Consider the following 17788-nt stretch of genomic DNA (forward strand, 5'->3'; position numbering starts at 1 on the left):
CTATCAGTGATATAGAATCTAAACAGTGTGATGAACCCATCAAAGTTGAAGAGATTATAGAGTCTATCAAACATCTAAAGAACAATAAATCACCAGGTGTTGATGGAATTACATCAGAATTTGACATTTTATTTTCTGAACAAGTAGCTCCCTTCCTATTTGAAGTCTTTTTAGAGAGTATTAAAAACAATGTTCTCCCTCCTAATAACACTGATAACTAAGCATAAAAAAGAAGTGCTGCTCATCGATAACTGCCTTACAATTTGTCTGCTTAATAATGACTATAAGATATTAGCCTTACTACTTGCAAAAAAAAATTAAGAAGTCCTGGATGCAATCATTGATGAAACAGTCTGGCTTTATGAGGAACATACATATTTCTAACAATGTCAGACTAGTATTAGACATACTTGACTACTCAGACTTAATAACCGAGGATAGCTTCATATTATTTTTAGATTTTTAGAAAGCATTTGACACAGTAGAGCATCAGTTCCTCTTCCACTCTCTTGAGAGACTTGGCTTTGGGGATTTTTTCTGTAACGCTATTAAGACTCTATGCAAATAGTAACAGCTCTATCAAATTGAAATATGGCACCTCACCTAGATTTGAGTTAAAGAGAGGAATTAGGCAAGGTTGTCCTATCTCTCCGTACCTGTTTTTATTAATCACCCAACAAGGTATTTCCATAGCTGGTAAAGAAATTATTATAAGCCAGCTGGCTGACGATACTACACTTTTTCTGAAAGATGCTAACCAAATTCCCATATTGATCAATGTGATAGAATCCATTTCCAAAGCATCTGGTCTATATCTTAACATTAATAAATGTGAACTCAGGCTGTCAAAGATTGTGTGACACCTTCATATTATGGTATTCCAGTAAAAGAAGAACTTACATATTTAAACATAACCATTACAAAATATCAGAAGTCTAGAGGCTTACTCAATTTTAACCCTCTTATTAAAAACCCCCAGAAGAAGCTAAATCAATGGCTACAGAGGGACTTTAAAAGGAAGAGTCCTAATAACCAAGGCTGAAGGTATCTCTAGACTAACATCTACCTTTATATCTTGACAGTAAAATAAGCAAGGAGATAGACCAGATGCTTTTCAACTTTCTGTGGAGAAACCGTACACATTACATTAGGAAAACTGTTGTAATGAACACTTATGAGAATGGTGGTCTGGATTTTCTGGACTTTACTACCTTAAAAATTACTTTTAAGATCAATTGGATAAAACAATTCCTAAGAAGACCCACTTCTGTGTGGAATTCTATTCCTCATCATGTCTTCTCTACCTTTGGTGGCCTTAACTTCATGTTGGTTTGCAATTATAATATTGACAAAGTTCCAGTGAAACTTTCTGCTTTTCATCGGCAGGTTTTCTTGTCATGGTCCTTAATTTATAAGCATCATTTTTCTCCACACAGATTATATATGAAATAATCGGGATATATTGTATAAAAGTTCTGATCCAAATCAGTCAGGTTTCAAGACTAGTCATTCAACTGAGACTGCTCTTCTCTGTGTCACGGAGGCGCTCCGCACTGCTAGAGCTAACTCTCTCTCCTCTGCTCTCATCCTTCTAGACCTATCGGCTGCCTTTGATACTGTGAACCATCAGATCCTCCTCTCCACCCTCTCCGAGCTGGGCATCTCCGGCGCGGCCCACGCTTGGATTGCGTCCTACCTGACAGGTCGCTCCTACCAGGTGGCGTGGCGAGAATCTGTCTCCGCACCACGTGCTCTCACCACTGGTGTCCCCCAGGGCTCTGTTCTAGGCCCTCTCCTATTCTCGCTATACACCAAGTCACTTGGCTCTGTCATATCCTCACATGGTCTCTCCTATCATTGCTATGCAGACGACACACAATTAATCTTCTCCTTTCCCCCCTCTGATAACCAGGTGGTGAATCGCATCTCTGCATGTCTGGCAGACATATCAGTGTGGATGACGGATCACCACCTCAAGCTGAACCTCGGCAAGACGGAGCTGCTCTTCCTCCCGGGGAAGGACTGCCCGTTCCATGATCTCGCCATCACGGTTGACAACTCCATTGTGTCCTCCTCCCAGAGTGCTAAGAACCTTGGCATGATCCTGGACAACACCCTGTCGTTCTCAACTAACATCAAGGCGGTGACCCGTTCCTGTAGGTTCATGCTCTACAACATTCGCAGAGTACGACCCTGCCTCACGCAGGAAGCGGCGCAGGTCCTAATCCAGGCACTTGTCATCTCCCGTCTGGATTACTGCAACTCGCTGTTGGCTGGGCTCCCTGCCTGTGCCATTAAACCCCTACAACTCATCCAGAACGCCGCAGCCCGTCTGGTGTTCAACTTTCCCAAGTTCTCTCACGTCACCCCACTCCTCCGCTCTCTCCACTGGCTTCCAGTTGAAGCTCGCATCCGCTACAAGACCATGGTGCTTGCCTACGGAGCTGTGAGGGGAACGGCACCTCCGTACCTTCAGGCTCTGATCAGGCCCTACACCCAAACAAGGGCACTGCGTTCATCCACCTCTGGCCTGCTCGCCTCCCTACCTCTGAGGAAGTACAGTTCCCGCTCAGCCCAGTCAAAACTGTTCGCTGCTCTGGCACCCCAATGGTGGAACAAACTCCCTCACGACGCCAGGTCAGCGGAGTCAATCACCACCTTCCGGAGACACCTGAAACCCCACCTCTTTAAGGAATACCTAGGATAGGATAAAGTAATCCTTCTAACCCCCCCCCCTTAAAAGAGTTAGATGCACTATTGTAAAGTGGTTGTTCCACTGGATATCATAAGGTGAATGCACCAATTTGTAAGTCGCTCTGGATAAGAGCGTCTGCTAAATGACTTAAATGTAAATGTAATTTAAAAATTCTTCTTTGTTTTTAGAATATTGGTTCCGAAATAATATCCTATTGGTGAGCCAACTGGTAAATGCAGAGGGTCTTTTACTCAGTTATAAGGAATTCGTATCACTTTACAAGGTCCCTGTAACACCTAAAGATTTTGCAATTGTTTTAGATGCCATTCCCTCAGGTGTTGCTTTATTATTCAGAAACGTGTCAAGACCAGACCCTCAGAGCCTACCTTCCATTGACCCTGTTGACTCATCAGTAGGAAAGATTTGTTTCTCTTTTGGTCCATTCAACAACAGAGCAATACGAACCTTGTTTCAGCAGGATGTTGTATCTATACCTTATATCATGCCTTATTGGAATGGATTTATTGATAATATCTGTTGGGAAAAAGTTTGGATGTTGCCACACACATACCTACTTGTTAACAAAATTAAGGAAGTTTCCTTTAAAAGTATTCATAAATATTATCCTGCCAACCACTATATGAAGAAGTTTAAGGAAAACATCAACTCAAATTGCTCCTTTTGTAATGTCCACCCAGAAACAGTGTTGCATCTTTTTTGGCATTGTATTCATGTAAGAAAACTGTGGCAAGACATCAGTAGATGTATAATTGAACACATTTATGAAGATCTTACACTATTGTGGAGAGATGTACTGTTTGGAATCTTGACCTATGATAGAAATACAATGAAACATTTTGATGTAATTAATTTCATTATTCTTTTGGCCAAATTTCATATTCACAAATGTAAATTTACAAACAAAAAACAAATTTTCTTACCTTACAAAAAAAATTGAACTATATTTTAAGACAATTAAATACTCTACGAACAAAAAAGCTGTTAGAATTATAAGTGTATGTATGTCCCTTAAGGTCCTTGTGTAATGTGATATTGTACCCCATAGCCCAATTGTCCATTGTCTATTATTCATATATACTTGTGTTCCCACAGGTACTTCCTGTATTGATTTAAATAATAACAATAATAAAAAAAGGTGTTTCCCTACTCTGCAAGGGCCGCGTCTTTTCTGGAGCGATGGGTAACGATGCTTCGAGGGTGACTTTTCGATGTGTTTAGAGGGTCCCTGGTTCAAGCGAGGAGAGGGACGGAAGCAATACTGTTACAAAGTCTGACCCCATAACCTACACCACCACTCTCCGGGGGAAACGGTTAGAGGCCTCAGGAATACTTACGTATCCTTAATGCTCATCGTCTGTGCAACATGATACCGCGGATGGATTATAATAATTTACAATGTATGACATATCCTTCACATAGCCCTGTAAAAGTCCCATACAGGGGAAGAAATTCACCCTTTTTAAACAAAGTCCTCTACATGCAATGGATTGATTTCTATTTTTTTAAATTACCAGTTGAACGGCATTCTTTCAGATAATTTAAGAACGTTACATTCGCAGGTAGCCTAGTGGATAGAGCATTGGGCCAGTAAAACGAAAGGTTGCTAGATCGAATGCCCGAGTTTACAAGGTAAAAATCTGTCGTTATGCCCCTGAACAAGGCAGTTAACCCACTGTTCATAGAAAGTCATTGTAAATAAGAATGTGTTCTTAACTGACTTGCCTGGTTAACTAAAAAATTAAAAAATTGTATCATGTTACTTTCCCTTTAATATTTTCTCCCGCGTTTAATCAAGTTGAAAGTTCAGCGGAAGTGTGCACGTTGACAGCAAACGCGCCAACAAAGAATAGTGTCAGTGAAATAAAGAACCTAACATTTTCCTGGAGAATCTGTTAATTTAGTTAGCTACACAGTTTACACTACGTTGTATGCTGAGTCAGTCACGTAACATGACAGAGGAAACAGCAGTTGCTTCAAGCTCAGGAAGGTGAGACATTTTGTAGGACATTTGTTTGTGTGCATTCGCCTACGTCTCGCCTATCCCTCTGGTGTGTTAGCTAGAAGCTAGCTCACTTGTTTTGATAACTACCTGCAGTATCTAGCTAATCACCAGTGTCTTTAAGCCGTTGTGTACTAGCTAGTTAGCCGAAACTTGTTCATGTTCCCATTCAATAATGCAATATATAGCAAGCTAACAATAAGTTCCGCTCCAACACCCAACCAGCTACTTAAGTTGCGTTCGTAAATTTGCTCTAGCTATACTCCAATTTCGGAACAGTCTCGTAAGTGCCAGACAGAGCGCCGAATAACTGATGAATTTACGAACGCTCAACACCCGTTGAATATACCCGGTGTCAGAAAAAGTCGTCAAAGCGTAATTAAATTGCTGCCAGCAACACAGTTAGTCGCCAACACTCTAGATAACATGGAACCAGCTCTGCTAGGGTGAGTAAAGACGGTCAGTGAGTCAACGTTAGCTTGACTGCCGTTGAGGTCAGAAAAGCTCGGATCAACCCCTACTCCTCGGCTAGAGCGTCCAGTGTGCGCTCCAATAACGAAACGCTGTGAATTTTACGAACGGACAATCTGACAATGTTCTGAATTTACGAACGCCCACAGCGCACTCCAGATTGAATTTACGAACACACCCTTAGTTAGCCCAATTGATGCTATTCGTGGGTGGTTAACCTTAGCTAGCTAATTGTCGTTAACTGCGTTACACTATCCTCTAGCTAACTATTATTAGCTAGCTACCTCGAATTGGACGCGACGCTCTGTTGCACTTGCTAGCTAATGTTTATTTTCTTCGCCAAGTTAGAGCTAACTAGTTAGCCCGAAATTGTTAGCTAATTGGCCAGTGAACTAACTAGTAAAGCATGAAGCAATTCGCCTACTGCCTGGTACTCAAGAAATGCACGTGCATGCTGGCGTGACATAGCTATGATGCTAACGAGGAACATTTCCCAAAGCTTTCTATAGCTGAACAACGAACGCCACTTTTTTTTTTTTTTTTTTTATTATTATTTTTTTTAGCTATCCAGCTCACCAGTTCAATTCAAATATGCCTGTGTCAACTTGCAAAACGTGTTTTTTTTCTTCTTCCCCGAACACTAACGTTACCTGGATTGCTCCTACCTCCTAGAAGCAACACTTCCGTTCGAAACAGGGTAGAATAATAGTCACTGGCATACTGAAATTACCGGGGGGCGGGGTGTCTGCTGACTGTAAAATAATAAAGTTACGTTGCTCGAAGGACATTTTAACCCCTCCTGCACCGGGAAAGGTTTAACCCTAACCTCGTGGCCTCTGCTAAACTATTTAGCGTTCACACTAATGTACATTTGCTTAAACGTACTTGACCAGACAATATTTTGTAGTCTTGAGTCTAATTGACTGCACGTGTCACTGTTTCAGCATGGATGAAAAGCCTGGGTCATCAAGTGCTATGGCAGCAGACAGGTGAGGAACTGCACTTTTTGATTTTGTTGGTTTGAATTTATACAGATTTTATGACTGGGTTCCTCTTGTACCGTTTTTAGTCTCAACTCCACAGTGATTTTATCATGCAATAGGTTTGTTTGAGTGAAGTACAACGTATGTATTGTGGCTGTCTTGTCTGTACCACAGCTCTGTCGATGTGATGGCGGAGGCAAAGAAGCTGATCGGCGCTGGGAACAGGCACCTGGTGATGGGAGATGTCGTTTCTGCAGTCCATGTGTTCCAGGAGGCTTGTGGCATGCTGTGAGTACTGAGAACAAATGGCTTGGATCCAGGGCAGTCACTCGAGTTTCATAACATTCGTAGGCCAGTCCTGAAGACCAGGGGTTTGTGGGTCTGAGGAAAAAATGGCCTTTTCTAAAATAATTTCCTGCAATCTGTCATTTTACAATATATATTTTGTTTTTATACCATGCAAATTATCAAAATGACAAGCTCCTCCTGACTTTTGCATACTGAAATCAATAAATGACCCATGCCTTAAATGTAGCCAATAGCATGGGCCAATGAAAATAGTGGATACACTGATGTTAGGCCTATAATATGAGGAGGAAATTATAGTCCACCAACTTTCCAGTGGCACTCACCTGTTCAAACAGATTTTTCCCACAATTGTATTTTGAAATATTGCCAAACAGCTTCTAGCCACTGCCTGCTGTTCATTGAGTTGTGGCTGTCAATCAGCTGTTTTATATTTCCCACGCAGGCTGCCTAATTGCGGGATTCCTGACTGTAGACTAGGCCTATGTGCTCATAATGTGACAACACAATCTACAGCAATTAAAAAAAATAAGCTATTGATCCTCAGTGTCTCTTATGCTGGTGTAGTATTTTCAATGATTTAATAGACAGGAGTAGCCTAATTTTATAATTTTGCAAATGTATTTCAATTTATCTCCAGCACTTCCAGCACCCCTTTCTGCAACACTGTTTTCTTCCATGTTTTGAATTAAGGCCAAATAAGTTAATCAACACTTATTAATTAAATCGATTGTGGTCATTAACCCCATATGAGGTTATTGTGTAGGTAGGCCTACTGTTAAAATAATCTATCAGCAAGTAGCCTAGCCTACAATTATGAGAATTAATTCAGTAAGTCAATGAAGCCAATAGTGGTTTCAGTTATATTGTTATTGAAACGATGTAGGCCTTTTTGAACAATGCAAACATATCAAATGACTTGAATAGCTTATGGTAAGTGTACAAATGTGTATTTGCATCAGTAGGCTAACTGACTGAAATGTCCATCCGCTTCCCCTATAGCAATCCTGGGACCTCCTCCTGTCCACCCAACACATTTCAAAGCCATCTGTCTTTCTACAGAGACCCATTACCTTCTGACATAAAACCCAGTCTCTTTCGCTCCTTATACACTATGCGTCTGATCTGTCATGTCTTTGATATCTCAATGTTCAAAGTTTACCCCAAATCCAACAATGGGAATATGCATTCCGATCTTCTTGAATGATGTAAGGGTGGCTAACCAGCTGAACTAATCCACTTTTTAGAGCAGATGGAGTTAATCACAGCCACATCATGATGGGGAAGAAATGCAACATTTCAGCACAATCATCCTAAATTGTCATAATAATTACATGGTGATTTTGGTATAACAGTAGCCTGATCACGCTATTGTATTCGGTTTGTTATGTAGGATACTAATTCATCATGAAGTGATCTTGCGAGACACGGCTCCATTCTGAGACGTGGCGAAGCATCGCTCCACTGTGCACCGGCAGCACTACATCCCTGATTATAATGGTTGGATGACTTCGGGAGTTTCATGTAACCACAGCTCTATGAACTAAGTGGCACATTCAGTTGACTACAATTTATTTACACCATTGCAGCAGCGCTAAAGATTTGGGCCTGACCCAAAATTATTCGGGGCTAATGCCCTCGAAAGCCAGGTCCTGGTGACGTCCATGCTCGGATTGACTGTGGATTTGTCATGCTATGAGGGTTATGTATTGTATTGATTGTGGATTTCTAATGTTACAAGGAGCATTTCATTTATTCTTTACCTGACCTCTACCAGTACTGCTAATCTGACATCTCTTGTCTGTCAGGGCTGCGCGGTATGGGGACACTGCAGATGAGTGTGGAGAGGCCTTCTTCCTGTGTGGGAAGTCTCTACTGGAGCTTGCCAGGTAAGTGGAAGTATGATACTGTTACTGTATGGGTCTTTTTTGACACATTCTGTACCTGTTCAGGTTGCAGTTAAACTTTAGAATAATTGCTTTTATAATGGTATGGTCATTTAACAGACTTTTATCCAAAAGGACTGGAAGAACTGTTGAGAATGAGTGACTTGTGTATTCAGTATACATGGGCTATGTCCGGGTTTGGCCGGTGTAGGCCGTCATTGTAAATAAGAATTTGTTTTTAATTAATTGACTTACCTAGTTAAAGGTTAAATTAAAAAAATAAATAATAATAATTGTAGACCATGTGGGAATCAAACCTACAAGCCTGCTCCTTGCCAGCACCAAGCTCTGAGTTTTGAATATTTGAATTAAATGGCAGTGTGGTGTTTCAGGGTGGAGAACACTGTCCTTGGTAATGCTCTTGAGGGAGTCCCTGAGGAGTCCTCTGAGGAGGAAGGAGAGGGAGAGACGCCGGACAACTCAAAGTTTGAGAGCGCTGACAACTTGGAAGGTAAGTAGTAGCCCATCTTAACCTGACCATCACTGTTTATGGCTGCTTGACACTTAACTCCTAGCTAGCTAGGACAATTGACTTTTGCTGGAGAAAAAACTAACAATTGTTTATTTTATTCATTGGCATTAGTAGTAGGTGTCATTTCTTGATATCATGTTGAAGACATGCCCCCTGTCAATGGGCTTATCTGACAGGGGAAGAGGGAATGACACATTCATCCCAGTCAGCTCTGTTCAGCGAGGAAAAAAGCTAGTTCATGCTATGGTCACAGATTGAGAATTTATTTTGACATGTACTCTTTTGGGGGAGAACAATATAACTTAAGTTTTCATGCCCCATGTATCTCTGGTGTAGACAAAACAAGGGACGAGCTTCGAATGCAGGTTTATGATGCGATGGCAGAGAACAAAACAAGTAATGGGGAGGATGGCAAAGCTGAGCCAAAGGAGGAAGGGAAAAGTGAATCTGAGGCAGTGGCAGAGGGGAAGAAAGAAACCATGGAAACGGAAGCAAAGGAAGAGGGCGCTGCCAAGTCTCCTGCCAAGAACGGGCGTGATGAGAAGTCTAAGCCTCCTGTGGATGGGGTGGAGGAGACTCTTTTTGCTCCTGAAGATGAAGCTAGAAAAGATAAGGAAGCTGGGCAAGAGGAAGCTATGAAGGCTTCTGAAGAGCAGAATGGGAATGAAGAGGAGACTATGGAGGAAGAGGGTGAAGTTAAACTTATGTCCTGTGTAGGAATCTGTTCGGGTGCACCAAGTGGATTGGGACTAAAGGGCCATAAGAATGGCTGTTACACAAATTGTTGTTGAACCTGCAGTGGGGCTGTAAAGGGATTGTAACTGAAGTCTCACTTCTCTTGCTAATGGAAGTTTAAGCTGCACTGTTGGGAACGGCCGCTGTCACATTATTACTGGAATCACAAGCTCTTCCTCTTCCACTTGTCTTTCCTAGTGAACTATCATACTCTGGTTTTGTACAGTTGGTCATTGGTTTTCCTGAAGTGTAGAACTGCTGCAGCTTAGGCTTACTGTATTCTCTTGGCCTCCACTCTTAGATGACGACGACGATGATGAAGGGGAAGGCACTGCTGAAGACAAAGTAAGTTGTCCTTTAAACAATGTCCCTTTGTCACAATGTACTTATTTCGTATGAAAATATTACACAAACTTCTAACCTTTTGTTTGCTTCTTCCCATCTCTTGTAGGAGGAGGAAGTGGGTAACCTGCAGCTGGCTTGGGAAATGCTGGAGGTCGCCAAGGTCATCTACAAAAGGTAAACGCTCTCTGTAGAAAGCTACCATCACAAACTTTGTTTTGGGTATACATTATTCCAATGGACTACGTTTCACCTGTTTCCCTCTCCTTATACAAACAGAAAGGAGAACAAGGAGGACCAGTTGATGGCTGCTCAGGCCTATCTGAAGCTAGGAGAAGTTGGAGCAGAATCTGGTATGATCTGGTATCTGGGATCGCCATGTGCTGTTTCTTGCACTTTTTTTTTTTGCTCTATGCAAAATGTTTTGCTACGGCTTGCCCTACTGAACACACATGTAGTTATGTTGATTTTATACTCCATCCCATTTCTGATCACCTTGCCCTTCCCCCTCCCTCAGGTGTTAGACCCTTGCACCACATACTCCAGATGTTTGTTTCATATTCACGTGGCCTTCCCTCTTCTAGGTAACTACCCTGCAGCTGTGGAAGACTTCCAGGACTGCCTGTCCCTGCAGCTGAAGCACTTGCCCCCCCACAGCCGCCTGGTGGCCGAGACCCACTACCAGCTTGGCATGACCTACTGCATCACAGGCCAATACAGCCAGGCCATCCAGCACTACAGCAGCTCTGTCAAAGTCATCGAGAGCCGCCTGGGTAAGGTGGATAAATATGTTACATGCCACATATCTATGCATTTTAGTATTTGAACCTCAAACCTAGCCGTTGCTAGTGCCCTATTACCTATTTGGCCATACAGGATGGATGGCGGGAGCGCGTTCTAGGGGACTCCTCTCTGACCTTCTCCAATGGGTTTTAAGGAGGAGAGAGGACGTGACGAGTATCCAATTGAGATTCTCCCTAAGTTCTAAGGAACTGACCGGCCCTCATCGAAGCCAATTTGGCATACTCTCTCAGCGGAGTCGGTCAACAAAGGAGCAATACGCATCTTTTACAGACTACCGCTATTCAGATCTCTTGTAGCTTATCAGCAACAATTTGGGAAAGAACAAACTTTTTGCACTTGATTCGAAGCTACCTGTGCAGTCACTACTACACTAGGTATGACTTGTCAACCTCTGACCTGTCACTTACAGACCTTGTTTCTGGTTTCTAGCCATGCTCCAGGAGGTGATAGACAAGGCGGAAGGTGAAGACGGAGCCAAAGAGAAGACCGAGCTGGAGGAGCTGAAGCAGCTGCTGCCTGACGTCGCTGAGAAGGTAGAAGATGCCAAGGAGAGCCAGAGTATGGCAGGATCAGCCTCTGTGGCCATACAGCAGACCCTGGTGAGTCCCTGTGGGATACTGGCTCGTCTCAGGGTTGTGTTCATTAGTCACCAAACAGACTGAAACTGGCAGGAACTTGTCCAGTAAATGCTCCTTTTAACCCTCCTGTTGTGTTCGTTTCATGTTAATTAATTCTGTGTTCCCGGTCCAAAATGACCACCCCATTATAGCTGATTCTATATCCATAATAATACATGTTATCACCTAATGTTGTGTTAGGTCTTTTTATCAACTTAAGTTCTTGTGAACATTGAGTTTTGAACTTCTATTTATGGCCTCTAGGCCTCATTGACCTGAGCTCATACAACTCGTTTTTGTTTAAAGAAAGCATAGTGTATGGATTGTTTTCACTGTAACAAATACTCCGATGAACCTTTGCTATTTATCGCAGGCTACTTTGTGTCAAAGTTTGACAAGGACTCCTCACCAGTGTCATGATCAAGAGCCTCACATACAGTATATTGTTTGGTCATTGTGCTGCCACAGAATGAATTGTGAGCAAGGCCTCAAAAAAGCTTTATATACCAGAGCTGCGAGAAAAGTTCTATATATTGTTTCAATAATGTTGCGATTGTTTGTGAGATTGCCAACAGTTGTGGTTCCCGTGTGGGAAAGATTCTATTGGGGATAGGTTCCCATGGAAGCCAAGAAGGGGAGTGCGTTGTGTGTGTGTGTGTGTGCTCAAACACACACGCATGTAGGGGTCTGGAATAGGAAGTGTGTCCATCTGATGAATGGGAATGTGCCTGAACTCAATGTTATACTCTAATTGTAGTCTCACCCATTCATTTCTAATGACCGGTCATTTTTGACCGGGAACACCACAGGTGTATAAAAGTTAAATAAAACACCCAAAATGTAATAAATCATCAAAATGTATTTTGTGTGTTCAGATGCCCCTGTGTGGACAAAGTCATTGAACCTTATGACAATCAGATTAAATGAACTACATTTTTCAGAGAACTTGTAAATCGGTCCAATTTGACCGGAACACAGCAGGAGGGTTAATTTACTGTTGTAAAGTGTTTTGATACGTGTTCTAATGAATGACTTAATATAGCAGGTCTACTAAATGTTTATCACCAAGCAAGGAACAAGTTCAGTCCACTTCTCAATTGCTAATGAGAAGAAAAGTTGACATGAGGATTTAGTCAGCTTGTTTATGCCATTGATCTGTGGATGTACTGTCTTCTACTGATCATGTCTGATCTCTTCCAGGCTGGAGCTTCTACTTTGTCAGCATTCCCATCCTCTTCCTCATCAGCGTTTGCAGAAAGCGGTGGACCTTCATCTTCCTGTTCATCAGCATTCGGAACCAGTCAGGTAACTACAGGCTGTACTTTTTTCTTTCACCTGGAATGAAACCTTGTGTTAATTCAAACAAATGACTTGGATGTCATTAACTTCAGTAAGCAGCGGCTCTAATGACCAATTCTCTTGTCCTGTGTTTTAGATCCCTGTCAGATCGGCAGCCGATGGCGCATCCTCCTCCAAATCTGCATCAGACATTTCCCACCTGGTCAGGAAAAAGGTGAGATCCCTCCTCACCACCGCCGCGTGCTACTACACCCAATCCCAGCCTGGGGCAACAGGTGGCGGGGCTGCTCATACCCTGGTCTATGCATCATGCTGTACATTACTGTGCTCTGCTTGTAGTAGACCCCTCCTTTGTCAAATTGGTCCATGCCCCCATTCCTAGTATGCTCATGTTGCATGAATTTCTTGCTTGCTCTTAGTTGCGAGGGTGACTCCTCTTTTTAATGGTGTTTGACTACTTTGCCTTCCATTCCAATCTCCCCTTTTGTGGTTGAGCGTTATGCATGTTTAGTAGGTGTTTTGATCGGCTTGAATTCTGATGGCTGTGTGTGTATAGTTGTGATTGTGTAGCGGTGACGTTTGGCTTTTGTGATTGTGTGGTAATGTTAGAGTAGATTGCAGTAGAGGTGAGGGAGGTCATGTTGAGAAGTGACTTTGGTTTGTATTCCTGAACAGAGGAAAACTGAGGAGAGCCCCGTAAAGGACACTGATGCTAAAAAGACCAAGCAGGAAACTACAGTTAATGGCAGCGGCGATTCCGGCTCTGGCAGCAATGGAGTCCAGGAGAAAGGGGCGCAGGAGGCGAGTTGATAGGTTTATAACTCATTCTCAGAAGGGTTAGGTGCAGCAGAGGAAGTTGGTATTGGTGGCATCATGTGAAAGGGGACCGCCCCCCCCCCACCTTGGATAGTGTCCTTTTAAAAAATTTGAACAGACTAGAGTCCTATGACATATTTGACCAAGACTCATACAGGGGGCATAAGTCCTCAAACTGATTAATCTCTACAGTGTTAATGGACACCTGATAAGAATGGCAGGTTTGTATCTGTGGATTAAAGCAGAGTCCAGGCATTTAACATTCTGATCTACTTCTGCTGTCAGATTGGATGACTTTTTCCCCCGTTATTTATTTGTATAGCCCGGCAAGCTGTCCGCCTCTGTGGAATCCTCGGTGTGATGTAAGCTTCCTCTTCCTGATCTTCCAGCCAGCAGAGCAGGCCTGGCCCTTATGCCCATTTACACTTTTGTTTCTGTAAATATGACAATTTTTCACATTTGTTTGTCTAGTTTTTGTATACTTGTTGTAATAAAAGTTCATTAGAGTATTTGCAAATGTGAATCACTTGTCTTTGTAATTCATACCACTTTTATTTCGCTTGCAGTATAATTTGAACCCGTTGAAGTACAAAGTGGTTACTAATTTGTCTGGGTAGTGTTAAAGTGACATTGCCTACTGATTTGTGGTGTACCCATCAGTTTTAGTCTGTTTCTCCCAGGGTCTGATACACTGCCTATTGGGGGGAAGAGAGTAATGTTCTTGCTGATCTTAATTTAAAAAAGCACAAGACAAACTCGTGCACTGCTCTTGCCAGTATCACTTTAGCTTACGTATTGGCCTTTGTCAGAGCTTCTGTGATTTTATTTATTTTAGCTCAACTCACTTTTATTCAGAATTTGCTGTAAATGAAACACTCCTGTATGTACTGTGAGGAGACCGGTTGAAAGACTGCATTGAGGTGGTGGTGTGTATTAGCCGAGCCAATAGCTGGGCTGTCACGAGCTAGCTTGGGGCTGTAGCAGTCCAGATAGTCAATGGGTAACTAGAATTGGTCTGCGTTCCAGTAAGGTAGATAAGAAAAGGTTAACCAATGATTCATATTAACTAGAGGTTGACCGATTTTTAATCGGAATGGCCGATTTCAAGTTTTCATAACAATCGGTAATCGGCATTTTTGGACACCGATTTATGGCCGATTACATTGCACTCCACGAGGAGACTGCGTGGCAGTCTGACTACTAGTTATGCGAGTGCAGCAAGGAGCCAAGGTGCTAGCTAGCATTAAACTGATTGTTTTTTTATGATAAATCTTAACATAATGGTTGATATTACTAGTTTATCTAGCTTGTCCTGCATTGCATATAATCGATGCAGTGCCTGTTAATATGTCATTGAATCACAGCCTACTTCGCCAAACGGGTGATTTAACAAGCACATTTGCAAAAGAATAGCACTGTTGTTGCACCAATGTACCTAAACATAAACATCAATGCCTTTCTTAAAATCAATACACAAGTATATATTTTTTAAACGGGCATATTTAGTTAATATTGCCTGCTAACATGAATTTATTTTAACTAGGGAAATTGTGTCACTTTTCTTGCGTTCTGTGCAAGCAGAGTCAGGGTCTATGCAGCAGTTTGGGCCGCCTGGCTCGTTGCGAACTGTGAGAAGACCATTTCTTCCTAACAAAGACCGTAATTAATTTGCCAGAATTTTACATAATTATGAGATACCATTGAAGGTTGTGCAATGTAACAGCAATATTTAGACTTATGGATGCCACCCGTTAGATAAAATACGGAACAGTTCTGTATTTCACTGAAATAATAAATGTTTTATTTTCGAAATGATAGTTTCCGGATTTGACCATATTAATGACCTAAGGCTCGTATTTCTGTGTTATGATAATTAAGTCTAATTTGATAGAGCAGTCTGAGCGGTGGTAGACAGCAGCAGGTTCGTAAGCATTCATTCAAACTGCACTTTCGTGCATTTGCCAGCAGTTCTTCGCTGTCCTTCAAGCATTGCACTGTTTATGACTTCTAGCCTATCAACTCCCGAGATTAGGCTGGCAGTACTAAATAAAGTACCTATTAGAACAATCAATAATCAAAGGTATATTACATTTACATTTAAGTCATTTAGCAGACGCTCTTATCCAGAGCGACTTACAAATTGGAAAGTTCATACATATTCATCCATTTGTATATGAAATACAAATGGTATAGAGAGAAATAGTCCTATAATAACTACAACCTAAAACTTCTTACCTGGGAATATTGAAGACTCATGTTAAAAGGAACCACCAGCTTTCATATGTTCTCATGTTCTGAGCAAGGAACTTAAACGTTAGCTTTTTTTACATGGCACGTATTGCACTTTTACTTCTCCCAAACTTTTTTTTTGCATTATTTAAACCAAATTGAACACGTTTCATTATTTATTTGAGACTAAATTGATTTTGATTTATTATATTAAGTTAGTGTTCAACCAGTGTTGTAATTGTCATTATTTTATATATATATATATATATATATATATATATATATATATTAATCTTTTTTTTTTTTTTTTTTTTTGGTCCTCCAATAATCGGTATCGCCTTTGAAAAATCATAATTGTTCGACCTCTAATATTAACCTGTCATTGACTGTAGATGTGTATATATTATGGGGTTAACCATATCACTTTTGAAGAGGTGTTGGTCAAGGGTATGGAGTTGGCATCTTCGCCTCACAACGGTGCCATCTCCCGGTCCTTGTTCCGGTCTGCCACCCACATAAATGCAGATTCACAGGTCAGGAGCTGCACCTACCATAGAGGTGTCATGGGAACAAGGAAAAACACTGATAAGCATATGGTTGCTATCCTGTGGTTAAAGTAAATAAACAATGTGGTGGCTCTGCAACTTACTGCCATAGTTGATGCATTCTGACAAACACCAGATTTGTTGTAGGTTCTCTAATGCAATAAGAACAGCATTCAAGGTACACAGCTATAGCTTTTAAATGTTCATATGTAGATTGATCTTCACCATCTTGCACGTTCCTCTTCTCTGACCTGTAAGAGCCAGCCCTGGTAGAGGGGTAGTAGGAAGTCTGGCACTGCCCCCTCAGTAAGGACTGGTGCTGCTGCTGCCCAGCACTGCTCCCCAAGAGGGTGAAGATGTAGTCCCTCTGCCCTTCCTTGCTCTGGGAGTCTGGGGTCCTGTGGGGAAGGGGAGACTGCGTGGATTTGTTGGATGGCTGTATGGTGCTGGTGGGACAACCACCTGTAGAGACTTAAACACAGGATATTAAGGGCTGAATTCTTAAGAGGTTTCTACATGAGGATATAGGTTTGTCTTCACCTGAAATGAATAACCCACCACAAACAAATAGTCTCAATTGGGGTGCAGTCAGGCTGGGGCCCAGGCCACCAAGTGGGACCTGTGGTAGTGGGGGCTGAGGGAGCAGAGATCCAGGGTGAAGCCTTGGTAGGTTCAAGGCTCCATTCACAGACACCTGTCACAAAACAGTAACAACTACTACAGAGTCCCCAACGATGGTCTACCAGACTCTGTGTTATGATTTATAGATTGATCGCTTCTCAGTGTGACATTAACCATGGAAATAAACAAGGAACTGTGGAGAAGGCTGACCTGGAAGCAGCACTTAGAGAGGGGGGGGGGGGGTGCCTCATCTCTACTAGCTGTGCTGTTTGGCCACAGCATCACTGTAGGGCTCAAAGGGATTCCCCAGGCAGTCCTCAGGCTAACAAGCTGATGCAGACACCCAAATATTAGAATATTATGCATGGAATGGTTGGCCATCTTACAGACAATATTTAACTGGGGCAATATGTGTGAGAGAGGTTTACCAGAGTAGTGAGAGCCATGGCATGGGGACACTGGACCCCCCCCCCCCCCAAACTGTTAGGAGCTCCCCCCTCTTGGCCAGGTTCCCTGGGTTAAATGCAAGAGGCATACAGTTGTACAACTGACTAGGTGCGCCCCAACCTGACCCGAACCTAGTACCTCCTGCTCCCATGGAGGAGCCTCTTTGTTTGACCATCCCACTCCAGGAAACACTGCTCCCTGCTGGCCAGTGGTAGAAGCACAGAATCAGAACCATGCCCATGCCAGGTGAGAGCCCACCAAAATTAATCTGAGGGGGGGGGGGAGAAAGGAGCTCTGTATGAAACAGTCAACCAAGCGCGATTCAAAGTAGGTACTGGCACATTGCTGAAAATGAAGTCGCCATGAGTGATGGAGGAGCGTGCTGTGAAAGTGCAGCAGTGGAATACTGAGCCCACAGATCTGTGAGGCAACAGGGAGGG

The 17788-nt window shown here is 42.4% G+C and overlaps 1 protein-coding gene and 1 non-coding gene across 5 annotated transcripts; both read left to right on the plus strand.

The window, feature by feature from the left end:
• The first annotated feature begins 4498 nt into the window (after positions 1-4498).
• LOC139578696 (histone-binding protein N1/N2-like) lies at positions 4499-14029 on the plus strand. Of its 4 annotated transcripts, none has more exons than XM_071406640.1 (15): positions 4499-4703; positions 6131-6175; positions 6344-6457; positions 8284-8364; positions 8754-8872; positions 9230-9583; positions 9930-9973; positions 10080-10147; positions 10250-10323; positions 10555-10743; positions 11204-11373; positions 12592-12696; positions 12827-12904; positions 13366-13491; positions 13829-14029. In XM_071406640.1, exons 1-15 carry the CDS (start codon positions 4645-4647, stop codon positions 13865-13867), a joined length of 1665 nt encoding a protein of 554 aa, XP_071262741.1. In that variant the 5' UTR covers positions 4499-4644; the 3' UTR covers positions 13868-14029. The 4 variants fall into 4 exon arrangements, with proteins under 4 accessions (XP_071262741.1, XP_071262742.1, XP_071262743.1 ...); XM_071406643.1 differs by lacking the exon at positions 4499-4703 and adding an exon at positions 5026-5161; XM_071406641.1 differs by lacking the exon at positions 13366-13491.
• LOC139579895 (small nucleolar RNA SNORA16B/SNORA16A family) lies at positions 10966-11101 on the plus strand. Its single transcript, XR_011675903.1, has one exon. It is a non-coding gene; the product is annotated as a small nucleolar RNA SNORA16B/SNORA16A family (small nucleolar RNA).
• Positions 14030-17788: the final 3759 nt, after the last annotated feature.

This window comes from Salvelinus alpinus, chromosome 6 (genome assembly GCF_045679555.1).
Source record: "Salvelinus alpinus chromosome 6, SLU_Salpinus.1, whole genome shotgun sequence".
NCBI lineage: Eukaryota > Metazoa > Chordata > Actinopteri > Salmoniformes > Salmonidae > Salvelinus > Salvelinus alpinus.